The sequence below is a fragment of the Patiria miniata genome, unplaced genomic scaffold, assembly GCF_015706575.1.
Source record: "Patiria miniata isolate m_02_andy unplaced genomic scaffold, ASM1570657v1 HiC_scaffold_29, whole genome shotgun sequence".
In the NCBI taxonomy this organism is placed as follows: Eukaryota; Metazoa; Echinodermata; class Asteroidea; order Valvatida; family Asterinidae; genus Patiria; species Patiria miniata.
Genome location: NW_024037068.1, coordinates 13,580,766 through 13,600,178, shown reverse-complemented (window position 1 = coordinate 13,600,178; position 19,413 = coordinate 13,580,766). Strand labels below are relative to the sequence as shown.

At 40.8% G+C, this 19,413-nt stretch overlaps 1 protein-coding gene across 4 annotated transcripts in view; it reads left to right on the top strand.

Annotated features, from left to right (window-relative positions):
* LOC119736224 (fibropellin-1-like) overlaps nucleotides 1-18,467 on the top strand; it is a 29,596-nt gene extending 11,129 nt beyond the window's left edge. The window contains exons 6-29 of one of the 4 annotated variants that reach the window (XM_038210259.1): nucleotides 510-617; nucleotides 1,225-1,338; nucleotides 1,942-2,055; nucleotides 3,026-3,139; nucleotides 4,111-4,224; nucleotides 4,806-4,919; nucleotides 5,086-5,199; nucleotides 6,788-6,901; nucleotides 7,072-7,185; nucleotides 7,359-7,472; nucleotides 7,912-8,025; nucleotides 8,210-8,323; nucleotides 8,481-8,594; nucleotides 9,067-9,180; nucleotides 9,456-9,569; nucleotides 10,453-10,566; nucleotides 10,696-10,809; nucleotides 12,085-12,204; nucleotides 12,638-12,751; nucleotides 14,180-14,293; nucleotides 14,568-14,681; nucleotides 15,804-15,866; nucleotides 16,697-16,786; nucleotides 18,156-18,467. In XM_038210259.1, coding sequence (XP_038066187.1) covers nucleotides 510-617; nucleotides 1,225-1,338; nucleotides 1,942-2,055; nucleotides 3,026-3,139; nucleotides 4,111-4,224; nucleotides 4,806-4,919; nucleotides 5,086-5,199; nucleotides 6,788-6,901; nucleotides 7,072-7,185; nucleotides 7,359-7,472; nucleotides 7,912-8,025; nucleotides 8,210-8,323; nucleotides 8,481-8,594; nucleotides 9,067-9,180; nucleotides 9,456-9,569; nucleotides 10,453-10,566; nucleotides 10,696-10,809; nucleotides 12,085-12,204; nucleotides 12,638-12,751; nucleotides 14,180-14,293; nucleotides 14,568-14,681; nucleotides 15,804-15,866; nucleotides 16,697-16,786; nucleotides 18,156-18,394 — 2,786 coding nt within the window. In that variant the 3' untranslated portion in view covers nucleotides 18,395-18,467. The remainder of the gene's footprint in view (nucleotides 1-509; nucleotides 618-1,224; nucleotides 1,339-1,941; nucleotides 2,056-3,025; nucleotides 3,140-4,110; nucleotides 4,225-4,805; nucleotides 4,920-5,085; nucleotides 5,200-6,787; nucleotides 6,902-7,071; nucleotides 7,186-7,358; nucleotides 7,473-7,911; nucleotides 8,026-8,209; nucleotides 8,324-8,480; nucleotides 8,595-9,066; nucleotides 9,181-9,455; nucleotides 9,570-10,452; nucleotides 10,567-10,695; nucleotides 10,810-12,084; nucleotides 12,205-12,637; nucleotides 12,752-14,179; nucleotides 14,294-14,567; nucleotides 14,682-15,803; nucleotides 15,867-16,696; nucleotides 16,787-18,155) is intronic. The other 3 variants (XM_038210260.1, XM_038210261.1, XM_038210262.1) reach the window with 3 other exon arrangements.
* The last annotated feature ends 946 nt before the right edge of the window (nucleotides 18,468-19,413 follow it).

Here is a 19,413-nt window from a genome sequence, read left to right as displayed (position 1 = left end):
ACTGGACTTGTTACTTACTTGTGACTGGATTTGTAATTGAATTTTGACGAGACATGTTATCTGCTTGTAACTGGATAAGTGATCACAATTATGAAGGATTCGACTACGTCATGTTATGAACATCTGATCCCTTAAATTTTCATTAAAAGTCCATTTCTCCGTGAAAAGAATCTTTAAGAGATGTTTCACGGACATTTACATGGGGATTATATAGAACTAATCCTGTAAGGGTATTTTCACGTTTTTTTTAATGACCCTAGCCACTGAGGATTCTCATTGGTTATACATAACGGTATTCTGGGTCTATCTCCATGGGTACACAAAGGACTTTCTTAAGGGTGTTTTCACGGACTGCTAATCTGGCTTAATATGTTGAAAAATCCGTGAACAATTAGTTCACTTTAATTTCAAGGGAAAATAGCTCTTTAACGAATTTTTAGGGGATGAAGATGTTCATAATGATGTACTTTGCAAACTGATTCTATCCAGCTTTAAATTTGACCACACAGACGAATGCGAAAGCGATCCATGCCAGAACGGCGCCACTTGCGAGGATGGCCTGGGCGAGTTTTCCTGCATATGTGAGTCGGGTTTTACGGGAGCCTTCTGTGAAACCAGTGAGTATACCAGTTTGTTGGTTCTTGAGGGAAACGTGAAATTTGAAATCTTGAATGATGAAAAATTTACCATGTGCAAACAAATTTTCAGAGAGTAATGTTAACTCAATCTTTAAGCTGGTATGTTCTTTCCGTCATAACAAAATAATACAGGTTTTCCCAGCTATTTTGAACATTTCTCGAATTCACTGAAAATACAATTCGTCCAGCAACATCGATTCAGTTCAAGCACATTTGTGTTTGTCGCGGAGAAATCGATTTCGTCTCGTCTACGCCAATAAACCTTGTTATTCAGAAATCAAGTTCGTCTAATTGATTTGTATAATACGATTTCGATCTCTAAATTGCTGCCACTCGGCAATAGCTCAGACGAATCTGATCAGTAATGTCGAATACTCTCGACCCGGAGACTAAAGAGGCCGGGAGACCAAACTTTGAAATTGATTGGTAAATGACTGAATTGGTTTTGTTGGATTTTTATTTTCCTCGGACAAAATTGAAAGTAAGAGTTGGTGAATTTGAATACATACGGGCCTGAAATGTATAAACTTTTACCCAAATTAAGACTGATGGCTTTTCGATAATATTGTTGTCGTCATGTTTTCAGACATTGATGAGTGTGCGAGCGATCCATGCAAGAATGGCGCCACTTGCGAGGACGGTATCAACCAGTTTTCCTGCACGTGCGCTACGGGTTTTACCGGAACACTCTGCGAAACTAGTAAGTCTAGGCTAAATTGGTATATTTGTTCTAAGCGAATGCATGCGGACCAGTTTAATAAACTGCCAAGGAGTACTCCCACAGCCTCGGTACAAACAAACCAGACAAATACACTCAATTCTCTATGATATTTTCGATTTCAGCTTGTTATTCTCTTTTACACTTTCTGTCCTTTTGGGGGGGGGGGGGGAGGGGGAGAGGAGTGTAACTGATACCATTTGGGGAAATTTCCCTTCCAAATATGAACAGAAAATGGTTGTTGAAAATGAAGTAGTATTCTCCAGTCCACTGCAAAATGGAGCAAGTTTTGGGTCCACTTTTGACCCAAATTTCACAAAACAATACAAGAATTCATTTCTATAAAGGGCAATGGCTACAAAAGTCTTCGTAGTTACAGTGAGATACATTAAAGTGTAGGCCTACAAATTGTGATTTGGTCAGCGTATAGGCAATTTCGAACCACATATTGGCATGCAGCCATTTCAAGTTCGTAAGGTGTAGTCGTGCAGGCTGGGGAAAATCTGTTAAACAGATCGAATGAAGAAAGAAACCATTTCATTTTGGTGAAATTGAAATATCAGATGTTGTTAACTTTTTGTTCAGACATTGACGAGTGTGCCAGTGATCCATGCCAGAACGATGCCACTTGCGAGGATGGTATCAACGAGGCTTCCTGCACATGCGCAGCAGGCTACACAGGAGCTCTCTGCGAATCTAGTAAGCAAATTCTCAAATTTGACAGACATTCAAGAAAATCGATTTACCAGGTGAAGGTTGTACAGCAGGGAATTTACGAATGGGTTCTGATGAAACTAATGAAATGTTTTACTCCAGGTGGCCTGGGTGGCTTGTGCGTAAAGCGCTTGCCTCTCGCTACTGTGGCCCTGGTTCGAATCCTGTCCGCAGATCATACATGCCTCAGGCCTATCATCATCATCATCATCCCCCCATCATCATCATCATCATCATCATCCCCATCATCCCCATCATCATCATCATCATCATCATCATCATCATCATCATCATCATCATCATCATCCCCATCATGCGTTAAAAGTAGAATTATGCGTTGCGCCTCTCAAGTCCTCCTCCTCCTCCTCCTACTCCTCCTCCTCTTCTTCTTTCTCCTCCTCCTCCTCTGACTGCACATCAAACGGACACAAGTTTTTTCCATTCATCTCTGTTTTGTGTGAGTCTACGGATCTCTGGCGGGGAGAGCAGAAAATCCTGTGACAAATGTGTTGCGATGTACTCTGGGTAGAGTTGGCGCTGACGACCTTGTCTGCGTCGGCCATGTGAAAGGGAGTATAGAGCATAGAAGATAACTGGCTCGTCAATAGGCTTCCCAAGGATGTGACCAACCCTTCTGAGTTGTCATTTTGGAAACATTGTCGTTTTTTAAACATAGGCATATACGTAAGTAGAGATATGCGTTGGTTCTCTCCAGTGCCCTCCGGTTTTCCTCCCTCCGGAAAAAATCAAGTACTTTTGATCTCTGGGTGCCTCTCCGTGGTCATGGGTCGATGTGGCTGACAGCCAAAGGCGCCTGTACGTGCTAGCGGCTCGACCACGATGTGGCCGCGTCCTTCGCAGTTCAGCTTCTCAGCTGTGAGTAAGTATGATTAGCCTCCCACATTATTATCATTATTATCAAACCTGAGATTTAATTTGTATAACAAATTCACAGATATTGATGAATGTGCCAGCGATCCATGCAAGAATGGCGCCACTTGCGCGGACGGCATCAACGATGTTTCCTGCACATGCGCAGAAGGTTTCACCGGAGCTCTCTGCGAAACTAGTAAGCAAATTCTACAATTTGATAGACATTCAAGCTAATAGATTCACTAGGTCTAGACGGTACGTCAGGGAAATGGTAAAAGGGTTCTGATGGAGCAATGTAATCTGCTTCACTTTTTGTGTGGGTTTAAACCTGAGGTTTTGTTTTTTTTATAAGAAAATCGCATGTATTGATGACTGTGCAAGCGATGGATCATGTGCGCGGATGGTATCAACTAGACTAGTTCCTGCTCCCATACGGGGACCGGTAGTTTCCTCCTACTTAAAGCCATTGGTTGCATCTGAGAACATGCGCACTATGATTGTTTTATTTTGGAAAATGGTGTGTAAATTTTTGCCGCCTTTGCGCACAGATGACAGTCGGACTATAAAAACCTGCACTTTTACCATAACCAGTGGGCAAAATTGCCAAAATGTCTGCCCTCAGGCAATTTTAAAGCATTTGAGCTCCATAGGTTTCAAATACTGAAATTCAGTGACCCTCTCTTAATTTATAGTTGCCAGAAACACATTCAATATTATTTGCACACATTGGGACGATATATTCATAATCTATATTGCCCATTAGGCGAGCTGGCTTTATACCCCTGGTTCACCTACCGGGAGCCGCTTTCAATTGAGCCCCTCTTTTATCGGCTCCCGCTTGAAAAGAAAGCGGGTGACCTGTTTCTACAGACCTTCCTACAGTTCCCATACCCTGCTTTCAAAGTCATAAGGACGATGGAAGATCCTGGAACCAGGCTAGGCATCAACGAGGTTTCCTTCAAATGCACAGAAGGCTTAAGTGCAGCTCTCTGCAAAATTAGTTATCAAATTGTCCAGCTTTTTAAAACTAAAATTAATGGAGTCACAAGGTGTTGGCCTCGGTGTTTTACTGCGGAATTTGTAAGAGGGTTCTAATGAACCGATGCTAACTGCTTCACTTGTGTGTTGTTTTAATAAAATCTGAGCTTTTGTATAAATAATTTGCAGACATTGATGACTGTGCCATTGATCCATGCCAGAATGGCGCCACGTGCGTGGATGGTATCAACAAGGTTTCCTGCAAATGCGCAGATGGCTTCATCGGATCTTTGTGCGAAACTAGTAAGCAAATTTCATTTTTAAAAACCAAAGTGAGCTGACAAATAAACCAATAAAAAAACAGAAAACAAAACGAGCATGACAGCACTCCGGGGATTGCCAAACTGCGAACTAAGTCTCAATCAGGTGGCTGTACCATTGCCGCATGCCAACAACAAAATACTTTAACAGAAAATTAAAATAATGGATTAACTAGGTGTAGGTGGTACGGCAGGGAATTTGTTAAAAGATTCCGATGAAGCGAATTCAGCTGTTTCACTTGGGTGTGGTTGTAAACCAATGTTTTGTATAAACAAATTCACCGACGTTGATGAGTGTGCCAGCGATCCATGCCAGAATGGCGCCACTTGCCAGGATGGTATCAATGAGGTTTCCTGCACATGTGCAGAAGGCTTCACGGGAGCTCTCTGCGAAAGTAGTAAGCCCATTTTAAAATTGAATAGAAATTCGATAGAAATTCAAGCTACTGCATTACTAGGTGTAGGTGGTACGTCTGAGAATTTGTAAAAGGGTACTGATGAAAAAAACCCTGCTTTTCTCGGGTATGGTTTTAAACCTGTGGTTTTGTATGAACACATTCACAGACATTGATGACTGTGCCAGCAATCCATGCCTGAACGGTGCCACCTGCACGGACGGCATCAAGCAGGTGTTATGCACATGTGCAGAAGGATTTACCGGTGCTCTCTGCGAAACTAGTAAGCAAATTCTAACATTTGATAGAAATTAGAGCTAATGGTTCACTTGTACTGTATGTAGGTTGTACGTCCGAGAATTTGTAAAAGGGTTCTGTTTAAAACACATCCATTGTTTGCGTTAGTTGTGGTTTTAAACCTAAGGTTTGTGTGAAAACAAATTTCACAGACATTGATGACTGTGCCAGCGATCCATGCCTGAATGACGGTACGTGTGCGGACGGTATCAACGAGGTTACCTGCACATGCGCAATAGGCTTTACTGGCTCACTGTGCGAAATTGGTGAGTGTTATTTATTTGTGCTGAGTACGTCCATCTCTTCCTTAATAACAATTTACCATTTTTTCTAACAGATATCCCTTTGAAACACTTTCCTGAAAAACATTGCTCAATTCAAAATGTGAAATGGAATATATGTTGCCTTTGAATTGAATTGAACTTGTGAGGATGGTATCACCAAAGTTTCCTGCACATAATAATCGGCATTCATAAATACCTCAGACAGTTTAGCCATTCCTATTGGTCGAGAGCCCGTCACGTGGCCGGTATTAAACGGATGATAAAGACATGGCTAGCTGGTCTTAAACACTTTTCCAGTGTCACAATAAAATGTGGACTCCTAAAAATCCAGTGCCTCTTATCGTTTCATTGGTTGAACGTTCACAATCCTCACGTAGGCATGCGCAACACTACCAGGGAGTTAGAATTTTATAGTTCTAAATTCAAAACGCAACGCGCCAGGTGCGTTCTGCGCGACATCGCGTAGAACATGATACGCGCGCGTCAATCTCCATAAAAGGGTTGTTTTCATCTTACTCGCCAGCTGAACACTCCATTATTTTGCAGGAGGGATGTTTCAAAAAGCATAAAGTGAATTTGTTGAACAAAATCGGGATGTTTTGAACGAATTATATGATTTTTTTTTACCGAAAAGGTATTTATGAATGGGAATAAATATGTACTCCGTCGGTATTTATCACTCTGTTTAATACCACTTAGAGTCTGGGTGCTGATAATTACCCTCGCCTCCGGCTCGGGTAATTATCAGCACCCAGACTCTAAGTGGTATTAAACAGAGTGATAAAAACCTCCGGAGCACACATTTATTCCCTTATTTAAGAGCGCTCTTTTTAGTACACTAAATCACAGCGCTTACAGTATTATTATTACCCCTGATCATTGGGGCAATTTAACATTCCAAATACCATCTCAGCTCCCTGGGGAGTATACAGCTCGATGCTGCCTGTTGGGCGCAAGCAAGCTAAATCAATCACATAACCATCTCTGCCCTCACAGGTACCCATTTGCTCCTGGGTGGAGAGAAGCAATGAGTGACAAAGTGCCTTGCTCAAGGGCACACGCACCATGACCCCGCCAGGACTCGAACCCACAACCTGCAGCTTTACCCACAGACCACGAATCAGTGCCCTTAACCACGAGGCCACAGCACTCCACACTGCACATGCGCAGTAGGATTTATGGATCCCTTTGTGAAACATAGTGTTCAACAATAATATTTGCTAGTTGTCATTTATCACTTAGGACACTAGCGGGATGCCGCGTTTCTCGCGGCACCCGCTAGCTGTGTTGAGTAATATGCTAATATTTTAGTTTTTGACCTCAATTTGCAGGTCAAAGCAATTGTTCGTTCATTAACGTTATGTTTTTCGTGATAGCAATACGTTTTGGAGTGTCTTCATGAAAATAATGTTGGATTACTTAACTATTCAAAGACAGCGTATAACCTTTAAATATAGGGTCTTTTACCGTTTGTTTTGAAACCAACTGCGTCAACAAATACTATTTATAGACGATACTGCTACAAAATTTAAAAATGTGGCTTTTGACCTCTGTTTATTGTTTTGTTTAGACATTGATAACTGTGCCAGCGATCCATGCCTGAATGGCGCCACTTGCAAGGATGATATCAACCAGGTTTCCTGCACATGCGTACAAGGCTTCACCGGAGCTCTCTGCGAAACAAGTATAGCAAATTATAACACTTTTGAAAGACATTATATTAAAATTTAAGCTAATGGTTCACTAGGTGTAGGTGGTGCGTCAGGGAATTTGTAAAATAGTTCTTAAGAATTAAACAGATTGCTTGCCCTTGTTGTGGATTCAAACCTGAGGTTTTGTTTAAAACACACCCAGACATTGATGAGTGTGCCAGCGATCCGTGCCAGAATGGCGCCACTTGCGCGGACGGTATCAACGAGGTTTCCTGCACATGTGCAGAAGGATTCACCGGAGCTCTCTGCGAAACTAGTAAGCAAATTCTAACATTTGATACACATTTGATTAAATTCATGTTAATGGTTCACTAGGTGTAGTTGGGACGTCAGAGAATTTGTGAAAGTGTTCTTACGAATTCAATAGATTAAATTGCTTGCCATAATTGTGGTTTCAAACCGGCGGTTTTGTTTTTAAAACAATCACAGACATCGATGAGTGTGCCAGCGATCCATGCCTGAATGGCGCCACTTGCGCGGACGGTATCAACAAGGTTACCTGCACATGCGCAGAAGGCTTCACCGGAGTTCTCTGTGAGACTGGTAAGTGTTCGTCATTTATGCTTAATGCGTCCATCTCTTTCTTAACAATTAAGCGTTGCTTTTTAATGGAGGTACTTTTGGAACACTTCCCTTCAAAAAATGCAAAATTAAAATTGTTAAATTGATAAATTGTGCCATCAAATATCACCCATCAATAAAAAATGCTCCACTCTTAGCTGTTTTTTGAGGGACAAGAAAAGAAAGCTTGCATTTTGATGTCAACAATACGCTCATAAGCTTGCGTTGACTAAAATGTGACCGAAATTTTTTGAGTAAAGGATTGATACAAATCTCAACGATTCAGACCAATCTGTCTTCACAGAGTCCTGACGATACGAATCGCAGGGATATTTTTTACAGAAGGCGTATCGAGAGATAAGAATGAGAACATTTTTACCAGGTTGTGATTAAATTTTGTTGATTGTCATCATCTTTACAGACATTAATCACTGTGCCAGCGATCCATGTCAAAATGGGGCCACTTGCCAGGATGGTATCAACGAGGTTTCATGCACATGCGCAGAAGGCTTCACGGGATCTCTTTGTGAAACAAGTTAGTGTTCACCCATTATGTTTGCTATAATTTGCACTAGTTGTCATTGACCATTTTATACGTTTTTTACAACATAGTTTAAAATCGAAACGCGTCACCAAATACCATGTATCAACGATGCCATTATAAATGGTCATTTGTATGGCTGTTATAACGCCTTTGTTATTGTTAAACAAAATTTCAGACATTGATGAATGTGCCAGCGATCCATGCAAGAATGGCGCCACTTGCAAAGATGGTGTGAACGAGGTTTCCTGCACATGCGCAGAAGGTTTCACCGGAGCTGTCTGCGAAACTAGTAAGCAATTGAAAAAAATAAGAGGCATTGAAGCTAATGAACGCACTGTGTGTGTACGGTACGTAAGGGAAATGGTAAAAGGGTTCTGATGAAGCGATGTAAGCTGCTTCATTTTTGGTGTAGTTTATACTGATGTTTGGTATATAATAATTCACAGATATTGATGAGTGTGCCCGCGGTCCATGCCTGAATGGCGCAACTTGCGAGGACGGTATCAACCAGGTTACCTGCACATGCGCAAAAGGCTTTATTGGCTCACTGTGCGAGACTGGTGAGTGTTCCTCATTTATGTTTAATGCATCCATCTCTTCCTGAATAACTAACCATTGTTTTTTTCTTCTAACGTACATGCCTTTGAAACAATTCCCTACAAAAAAATTGCACACATAACAATGTTTCATCGATTACATATTGTGCCATCAAATATCAATCGTTCATAAATAGTGCTCCACTCTTAGCTTTTTTTTGAGAAGCAAAACAACAAACTTTGCATTCTGAAGTCAGCAATACTATGATGAGCTTGCGTTGCCATAAATGTGACAGAAAATCTCACCTTAGTGAGGTGGTTCTTGGAAAAGTGAGAAGGACTGATAAAACTCAATGTTGCAGACCAATCTTTCTTCACAGAGTCCTAGCAATAAGAGTCATAGGAATATTTCGTACAGTACGCCTATTCAGAGTTAGGAATAAAAACATTATCATCTGGTTGTAAATGTTTTTTTCATTGTCATCATTTTACATAGACATTAATCACTGTGCGAGCGATCCATGCCAGAATGGTGCCACTTGCCAGGATGGTATCAACGAGGTTTCATGCACATGCGCAGAAGGCTTCACGGGATTCCTTTGTGAAACAAGTTAGTATTCAACAGTAATGCCTGCTATGCTACAACTTGCATTAGTTGTAATGCTACAACTTGCATTAGTTGTAATGCTACAACTTGCATGAGTTGTAATGCTACAACTTGCATGGGTTGTAATGCTACAACTTGCATCAGTTGTAATTGATCATTCTTTACAATATAGTTTAAAAACAAACTGCGTCAACCAAATACCATTTATCAAAAGATTCCATCATAAAAGGTCATTAATGTGGCTGTTGACCCCTTGTTATCGTTAACATTTTGTTCAGACATTGATGAATGTGCCAGCGATCCATGCAAGAATGGCGCCACTTGCAAGGATGGTGTAAACGAGTTTTCCTGCACATGCGCAGAAGGTTTCACCGGAGATCTCTGCGAAACTAGTAAGCAAAATTTGATAGACATTCAAGCTAATTGATTCGCTAGGTGTAGTCTGTACGGCAGGGAATTTGTAAAAGGGTTCGGATGAAACGATGTAAACTGCTTCGCTTTGATGTGGCTTTTATACGTGAGGCTTTGTATCAAAACAATTCACAGACATTGATGACTGTGCCAGCGATCCATGCCTTAATCACGCCACTTGTGCGGACGGTATCAACAAGGTTACCTGCACATGCGCAGAAGGCTTTACTGGCTCACTGTGTGAGACTGATGAGTGTTCCTCATTAATGTTTGATACATCCCTTTGTTAACAATGTACGCCTTTTTTTCTTTCTTACTGAAATGTTTTGATAATACTTCGCCGAAAAACAAAGACTTAAAGGAAATGTATAGAACATTTGCTTTTGCTGTAATCTTCAGAAATGGATGGATTTGGGATGTTAGTATTTTATAGCAAAATATTTTAACACTCACTTGTTTGAAGTTTTGTGGTCGTAGATCATTTTCATGTAGTCTGGTTCCCTGATGCAACTTAAGATGAAATGGAGCAATTTTAAGGCGACAGGGAATCGTAAGGTCATGGAACCAGTCTAGTTGGCTTGTATCCATTTATAGGTGTGTAATTGATTGCAAACAAAATGCGTACTGTCTAAATACGGCATGTTGAGGCCAGCAATACGTTTATAAGTCTGCGTTGACAAAAGTGTGACAAAAAGATATCTCTTTTGAGTTAAGGTGGTTCCGGGGAAAGATGTGAGAACTGGTAAAAAAAATTCATGACGTGTCACGGGAATATTTTTTTTTACGCTAAGCCTTTTGGTATTAAAAAATGAAAATATAATCACCTGGTTGCATTTGTTTTGTGATTGCCATCATTTTATACAGACATTAATCACTGTGCCAGCGATCCATGTCAGAATGGTGCCACTTGCCAGGATGGTATGAACGAGGTTTCATGCACCTGCGCAGAAGGCTTCACAGGACCTTTCTGTGACTCCAGTGAGTGTTTGGCAAACGGCTATTACAATATTTTCTGAAGGAATTTGTACTTGTTGATTAATAGTTGTTTGACAAATCTATATTGTATTCTTAGCTCATTTTCAACTCATTTTATTTTATTTTAACCAGACATTGATGAGTGTGCCAGCGATCCATGTCTTAATGGCGCCACTTGCCAGGATGGTATCAACGAGGTTTTCTGCACATGTGCAGAAGGATTCACTGGACCACGCTGTGAAACCAGTGAGTATGGGTCAAGATATTGTGGGGGCAGCAGGGAGGTTTTTTTTGGTGCAGCTTTGAGAACAGGGCCCAATTGACCCATTGCACCCTGAGCCTTCCGTGAGGATGGTTTTTAGGTATCCCCTCAGTGATAATAATTCCACGTTGTTTTGACGAAGTGACGAATCTTCCGAAGTGAAGTATATCAGATGCACACATTTTAGATCACAGATAAGTCACTTCGTCAAAACGCAAATCTTAGAGGCTAGCAAAACTGTGAAAGGCCAGTATACATGCAAAATCAATGAGACTAAGTGACGAATCGAGATTCGCCACCTCGTCATAATTCCGAAGTTGTCGCACATTCGTCTCTTTGTGTAATTAGCGTAATTAACAAACGATGCAACTTTGTGTCCTGAAATTTGGTAGATCATTTTGACGACATAATAAAATGTAAGATTATCCCCAAATCTCAAATTGCTTAATTTGTTTTTATTTCGTCGCATGCGCAGAAGGCTTTACCCGACCACGATCTCTTCGTTTTCCATTAACAACGATTTGTTTTTAACATCTAGTTTGCTTTTAATACGCATGGAGGCAAATGAGATGGCATGTCATACTAACGGCGTTAATAAAGCAACAATTAAGAATGGTACGCAAAACTACGCATACGGGATAAATTTCCGGCTCAGAAAAAGTTGCTTGTTAAAGAGGTTGTAGTATGGTATGTAATTGGTAAGACATTTCCGTCATTTTTCGGGTATATGAAGCCTAAGGAGTGATGAAATAAAAACGACTATTGTTTCATACAAAACATAGTAAATTGTGACGTAATAAGCAGGACTCCCGATGCAGCGTAGTATAAACGAGTCCTGCTTATTACGTCACGATTTACTATGTTTTGTTTGCTGCCCCCAACGTCGACTTTTACACAAATTGCACGTTTGGGTCGAAACAGGACCTGAAAAACAGCTCTCAAAAGTACCTTATGTACTCATTTCATGACAGACACAATAGTCGTTTTCATTTCATCACACCTTAGGCTACATATACCCGAAAAATGACGGAAATGTCTTCGAGCATTCCACAACCTCTTTAAATCACTAATTTGTGTGCAGTGATAATTCGACCATTTTCTAATGGTCGAATGTTTTCGAGTCCCCCCAGCTATTTTCCAAAACTCTCTCTTTGTAACCGCGTGACATGAGGGAGCTACTTGCGCACAGAGTGCACGTTGCTACTGATTGTTAACCAGATTAAGATTGACCACTTTCTTGGTTTCATAATTGCCTGCAGTTCTGCCCAAGAATCCATGTGATAGCGACCCGTGTATGAATGACGGCATCTGCATCCCGGAAGCGGACAGTTTCAGCTGTGACTGCGCTCAAGGCTTCCAGGGAAACACGTGTGAAATAAGTAAGCGGTCCTAAAAGTGAAGCATTAATTGATCTGAACAATTCAAATACACGAAACCCGAACAAAATTGCAGAAGCGGTTTCTGCGCAAAGTGAATGTGAAGTCATTTTTAGAGTGGAACTAACCTTTTGAGGTTTTGAGGTTAGCTCAATCAGTATTACAACCTCCCAAAATATGATTAAAGTCCTCAAGCAAAAGTGGGTTTTCTTAATAGATTTAGTGATAAAAATGCGTCTGGGCGTGTATAAATATAGCCTTTCAATACTCATGTTTATGTCTTAATTGGGTTGTCAAGCTTGTATCGCTTAATCCCTCCTGCAGGTGTGATAGGAACACGATACATATGAACATCGTTAATAAATTTGAAGCCGAAAAACCTCAGAAACTTGAAAATGCCTTATTTTCTGATTGTTGGGTCCATAATTTGCCATAGATATTGACGAGTGTGCCAGCGATCCATGCCAAAATGGCGGCAACTGCGTGGACAGTATCAACAAGGTGTCCTGCACATGCGCAAAAGGATACACCGGTGTTCTTTGTCAGACAAGTAAGCAGCGTATACCACGGGTTTCTTTCTTGATTCAGGAGGAAACAATTAACACACACATTTATCCCCCTCAGTCCAATTTCAGCCTCTGGGTTCTTTGAACACCTAGGAACACTTGTCAGAGTTAGCAAACTTTCTCATGATGATGGGCCCCACAATGTAGGCCTGCATTAAAAAAAATGCACTATTAGTCCATCACTATAAGTCCATTGACACAGGCGGTGGCAGTAAAAGTTTTTTTTCCAGATAATGCGCCTATCAATTGTTTCCCCCCACACCTCCCCCGGGCTGCCCCACCCAAGACCTGGGGATTGTCACATTTGAAGTGACAAAATCCCCACCCCTCTGGCAAACTTTGAGCGACAATCCCCGACCATGCCCCGACATCCATACGTGGGGCGCACTGGTAAATGCATTTCCATGTAGTACGCCAATGGTAACAGTGTAATTTGAGTGACCAAAATCCCCACACTTGGGCATGAAAAACGTGACCAAATCCCGACATCGGACCTGGGGCAGCGCGGGGGGGGGGGGGAACATTTGATGAGGCGCATAATAGTTTCCCCAGTCGACTATTTAACTGTGAAAGACTTGAGATTGGCTCGATTAGTACCAAAATAATGAAGGTTTATGAGTGCAATGGTGACACAAATTCCAGGAGGCGACAGATGGAATGTTTCATATTCTACCTGCCACTTAAAATAATTATTCTTTCCATTTGATTATTTGTTTAATACAACGCCTGACTAAATACTTCGTCATCTGATTGGTAACGTAATTGTGTGAACATGCAATGATACTATCTATCAAGCCATCTTTCTATGGACCTTTTTTTTGCGGTGTGGTCAGGCCTTAGGCTTGGACAAGTAATATAATCGTGATCAACGACGTCCAATCAGACGACGAGAAATTAGCCAGTCATTGTTTTGATTTGATTTGATTTGATTTATTCGCAATTTCCACACAATAATGATACCGATTTATTTTAAGTTATGATGAAACAAAACACAACCAAAAAAATATCTAAAAATCGTAAAAAAAATCTAAATTAAACATAGAACCCCATTCAGTGAAAAAAAGTAGGGATTACGCAAAAAGGTAAAAAAAAAACACCCCTTATTTCCATGGCGGTTGTATAAACCTTAACAATGCCCTGGCCAAGATTTTTGTTTTCAATTGGATGTTAACCAAAGTCTATATTCTTTCTGGGTCATGCTATTTGGAAAAAAGTAGAAAATCCAGGAAAGGTACTTTGAAAAGCTGTTACTGATCGAGGCCTGTAGATCAATTGCGACTGCGCCAAAGTCATAAATATGTTTTGTTTTTGAATTTGCCATCTCCTGCTATATCAGACGCTCAGTTACGCCACTATTAAATGTACATGCTTATATCATTGGTCTCCTTTCATTTTTAATAATTTCCTTACAGAGTCGAATGGCTGTATCAAAAATCCCTGCAAAAATGGAATTTGCATTAAAGATCGTATTGGAGGCTCAGTATGCGTTTGTTCCCGAGGCTACGAGGGTGCCGCGTGTGAGATCAGTAAGTTTTTGTTTTTATTCATGGAATGGGGTAACGGAATCCAAACCTTCAAAAACTTCTTAAAATGTTAACAAGCGGATCTTCTTTTTTTTTTTTTACCGTATCCCTTTTTAATGTACACTGTTTTCTTGCTGAGTCCCTGTTTTCAACCCTGTTTGCAATTTACGCTCACCCGTGATTTTAATGAGTTTTAAATATACACCTGAACTGGTAATGGCAACATCTCTGGATACAAGCAACTTTTCTGGGTGATTTTCGTGACCTTTTGTCTTAGATACTGACGAGTGTACCAGCGGTCCATGTCAGAATGGTGCCGCATGCGTGGACGGTATCAACCGGGTAACCTGCAAGTGTCGTCAGGGATTCTACGGGACTTTGTGTGAATCGAGTGAGTGGCTGTCTTACCGAAGTTTTAGTTGAGTCAGAAGTCGATGTCCGAGGTCAAGTTACAGCAATATGAACTCCAAAATGTTTTAGTTTCAGTGTTTGCGTCGGGAAGATATTTTTTTAGCTTGTCGGTGCGAGGCTGAAATTGTTACATCGGATTCAAAACTAGCCAGGCGACCTTGGCAAGCTCAGTGGTCGAGTGGTAGGACGTCTGCTCGGTAGGAAGTAGTTGGTTTCAGTGAGGGTCGCAAACGAATTAAGCTTGTGAATTTATTCTTGAAAGCCCCCAGACAACACCGAGTAAAACTCACTGCTGCACCCAACCAACCATCAAGTGGTTGTAATTACTTCTCAGGTCAAGCGCACGAGTCTAGTAGTCATTTATTTATTAATTCGGTACTGAAACCAAGGATTCCCAATAGCGCCCAAGGCACTGCAAGCACGAAAGCCTGAAGACACCTGTAAATGAGAAGAAATAACAGCTTCAGAGGTGGGGAAAACCCAGAGGAATATACTGGGGAAAACCCAATCCATATATTGGCCTGGGCGGGATTCGAACCTGGGTCACAGCGGTGGAAGGCGAGGAAAGAATACCGCTACGCCAACCTGACTTCCCTTAGTGATAGTTACATTGCAGCCGCTGTCTGCGTGAGATGAGACATGCACGACGAGGATGACTGAGAATACACTGTTAATAAAATACGCCATCGAAAGTGCCAATCCCAATGTAAAGCCTACATATCCCTGAAACAGTTTTCCTCTTACGGAAAGTCAATCTTCGTTCCCTGCTTGAGTTGTGTTTTACTTGTGTTGCGATATCATTTATCAACTTGCAGCCCTTTGGACGTGTGATTTGACGTACATACAAATGCATGCCACAGATCGGTAATTATCTGCTGGTTGTTAATTAAAGTAGATCTAAGAAAATGTCTCAAACAGTGCACTATGAGAAAGGCATCAATTTGTCATTGGTCGTCTCCCTGCTTGATACACGTTTTGCGGATGTGATTGAAAATATCCCATATTGAGCACTGTAAAAGTGTTTTGTAAACATTAGCTTGACTAAATTTAATAAATTTGTTCTGCCAATTATTTTAAGAATGGTGTATTTTTTCTGACACAGGGTCGCAAGCTCAAGCACCATTCCAATTGGGCAATCAGATGATACCTATACAAATGCCTGAAGGTAGGATTGCTATAAATTTATCATATCGGGTCCCTTACACGAAGCGGTGGAGTAGCTTGGGTCCAATTTGCGGGGGGGGGGGGGGGGCGGCGGCAACTTTGTCATTGGTCTCCCTGCTTAACGCATGTTTTAGTTTAATAGATTTGTTCTGCCCAATTTAAGATTTTTTTTCTGATACAGGGTCGCAAACTCAATTACCACACCAATTCGAAAATCAGATGAAACCTATACAAAAGCTTAAAAATTCTGACTGGAGGGTAAAAGGGGAGGGGCAGTCTTTAGTTTGGAAGGAGTGTGCCCCATGCCCCCCTGGTTGCGAATTATATTTCTTTTCCCGAACATCGCATGGATGGTTGTTGAGTGTCCTCTACGATGCTTTCGTTATACGTATAAATGCCGTGAATTACAGTTTGCTGTCGAGCTCTTCAGTGCAGTGGCTCAGTTGGACAGTGCAATGGTTTTTAGATCGGAGGGTGTGAATCCGAAAGCACATTGTAAATTGTTTTCCTTTTGTACTTTGCGGCTTGGAGGATTTCAAAAAAGAGATATAGAAGGTCCGAGTTGCATAAGGTTCGAATTCCCTTTTTTTTTTTTTTATTTTCTTGTTTTTAGGGAAGTAAAGTCCAAATCCTTATGGCGTACACCCCATTTGCTTATGTTGTTTGGGAAAAAAATCGCCCCATGGCTACGCCACTGTTTGCAATCCCTGAGAATCAATAAAACACCGGTTTTTTTTAAACCTTTTTTTGGACACGCGTATTTCTTTTATTCATTCGCTTTCGTGTAAATATTCATTGTGAGTTTAAATAGCTTAAACTTATTCCTTCCAGTAAACTCGGAGACGTCTGTACTGCAGGTGAATCTCATCACAGCATACTGCATCAAGAAGGTCGTGGTGAAGAAGCATGGGGACTGTACCAGTAAGTCTTCATGATTTAACTTTCAAGTGTAGAAAACCATGATTGATAACAAGCTGCATCTCACTTTAGGGCCTATTGGTCCTCTATAAAAATAAACTAATTGGACACCAATATTTGTTTTTGCTACAACGGATGTTGTTCAGACCGCTCTGCTTAAATTAAAAAAAAATGCTCTTCAAGACAACTTGTGGTTTAGTAAGATTCATTAACAATTTCTTATTGAAAAAAAAAAGAATTAGCTTCAGCGAAGAAAGGAACAAGTGAAAAAGAGAACACAAACAAAAAAAACCAACCAACCGACAAGAAAATCCGAAAGTGCTAACTTTACTTGCCAACGAAAAAACAAACAAACATTACAAGAACCTGATATATTAAATGCGCCCAAACGTGTGAATTTCTGCATGAAATTGCATGTATCCCTTTATTCAACAGGTATTGTTTTACGAGAAGCTCGACCTAATAATATACTGTGTGTTTAAAAAAAGATACCAAATTAAAAACAACCTAGTAAATATCTTCAAATAAATTGAAGATAATAATAATAATAATAAATATTAAAAACTTATATAGCGCCTTCCCATTTAAAAAAACCCACAAAGCGCTGTACAAAAGATAAAACCAAAGTACCTTTATGTAAATATAAATATCAAGATAAAACCAAGATAATAATAACCAAAATGAGACCTCATAATGTACATCATTAAAAAAAAATCCAAAAAACAAAAAACAGAAATAAAAGCCGAAAGAAAAACTTCACGAAATTATGTCAAACGCCAATGTGTCCTCTTTCCAATGATACCTTGATTGCATGTCTGTGGCCACGGATGACTGAGCATTCCTTGTTATCCTGTCAAGGGTCACAAACCTTCACTGGGCCAAGTTTGTGCAAAAGGGTAACTATCTTCTGGAAAAAGAGAATTCCTTTTCTTTAAAACAATTGTTTCAATTTTGACATAGTGATTTAACCGCTCTCCTTGTTGAAGTTAACCCCTCATGGCCCAATGCATTCAACGTGGCCACCACCATTTCCATTTCAACCTTTGCATAACAAACCAGCCAGCAATCTTAGCCAGCTAAAACTTGGGCCAGTACAGGTTTTGAACATTGACAAAAGTCATCCGTGGCCACAGACACTCAATCGATGTATCATTGGAAAGAGGATACTTTGGCGTTTAACATGATATATTAACTTATAAATTAAATATGAAAATATTTATTATAATTTGTTTTTATAAAAAACATGTACATCTGGGTCTCCAGATCGAACACAATGCACGCCTATTCGAAATATTAATAGTGGAGGTTAAAATAATACAAGAAAATGTTGGAATTTTCGTTGATTAATTATTGCCTTCTAACGCATCAACAGGCGATCGTTTGACCGGTGCCGTGGTCCGTGCAGGGACCAGCGCTACCGGGCTCAACAACGGTATATGCGGCTCCGCCCTGACCGCCCAGCAAGCTGAAGTGCGCAGGTCTACCGTGGACTTCGTGTGCGACCCTCCCTTGACGGCCCAGTTTGTCACCGTGGATATCCCACTGCTGCGAGTCACCCAACCGAACACGTGTGAAGTGACGGTCGAGCAGGCGATCCCGGGACCGTGCTAAATTTCACAGGATCAGACATTGAAAGGAGTATCTACAAATACGGACATAGGCAGGGGCGGATCCAGAGTGGTGGGGAGGGAGTGCTGGTGGGGGTGGTGAGGTTGGGCGAGGGGACAGGAGAACTGGGTCCTGAACATCTTTAAAGCCAGAGTCCATCATTTGCAGCTATCCAAAAAAGTAACTGGCGTAATTATTGTTGAAAAACATACTGGTTGAAAGATAGTAAGGGGACTAAACTCCCTGTGAAATTATCCTTTCTGGCAAGCTCTCATTTTGAAGAAATCAACGAAAGAAGGCATTTCCAACGGTGCGTCTTAAGAAGCACCGTAGGAAAATTTAAATTAGTAGTTCGTTTTGTTATTCGGCGCAGCGCGCACAAGCATAGGAACGACGCACAGGCGCGCGCGGTTGCTATAATTCGTTGGATCAGTGCGCGACATCGCGTAAAGCTGCAATTCAAAACAATTCGAAACATGATTTAGCAACTTTTGATTTGAAATTGAGATCCTAGAATGCTGTTTTTCTCGGAATATAAAGCTGAAGCTGAGCTGAAATTTCATCAAGTAAGTTGTTCAGTATCCTTCATTAGATTTTGAACACTTTTGTTGCTTCAAACGAACAAAATGCACTAATTACAAATGATGGACTATAGCTTTAATGTTATCATTTTCTTAGCCAGTGTATTGGAATGTTTTGACACTACCAACGGTGTCCATATTGATCAGGATGTTTAATCCTGACAAATCAGAGAAATATATGAAAACTTTCCAGTGAAAAGACTTTGGAAAAATTGCTTTAAACCTCCAAACCTTATTATGAAGATCAAGCGAAACTAAGAATACATCTAAGTGCAGAAACCTACCCTGGCTCCAATGAGTATGCTACTACTACCCAGTACCTGTCTTTTTAAATGAAATGGTTAACGCATGGGGCTGAATGCGGCCAATTATACATGTAGACGCTTACAATCTCGGTGGAGGCTGTAATTGTAACATTTTCTCATGTCGTTGAGAACGGAA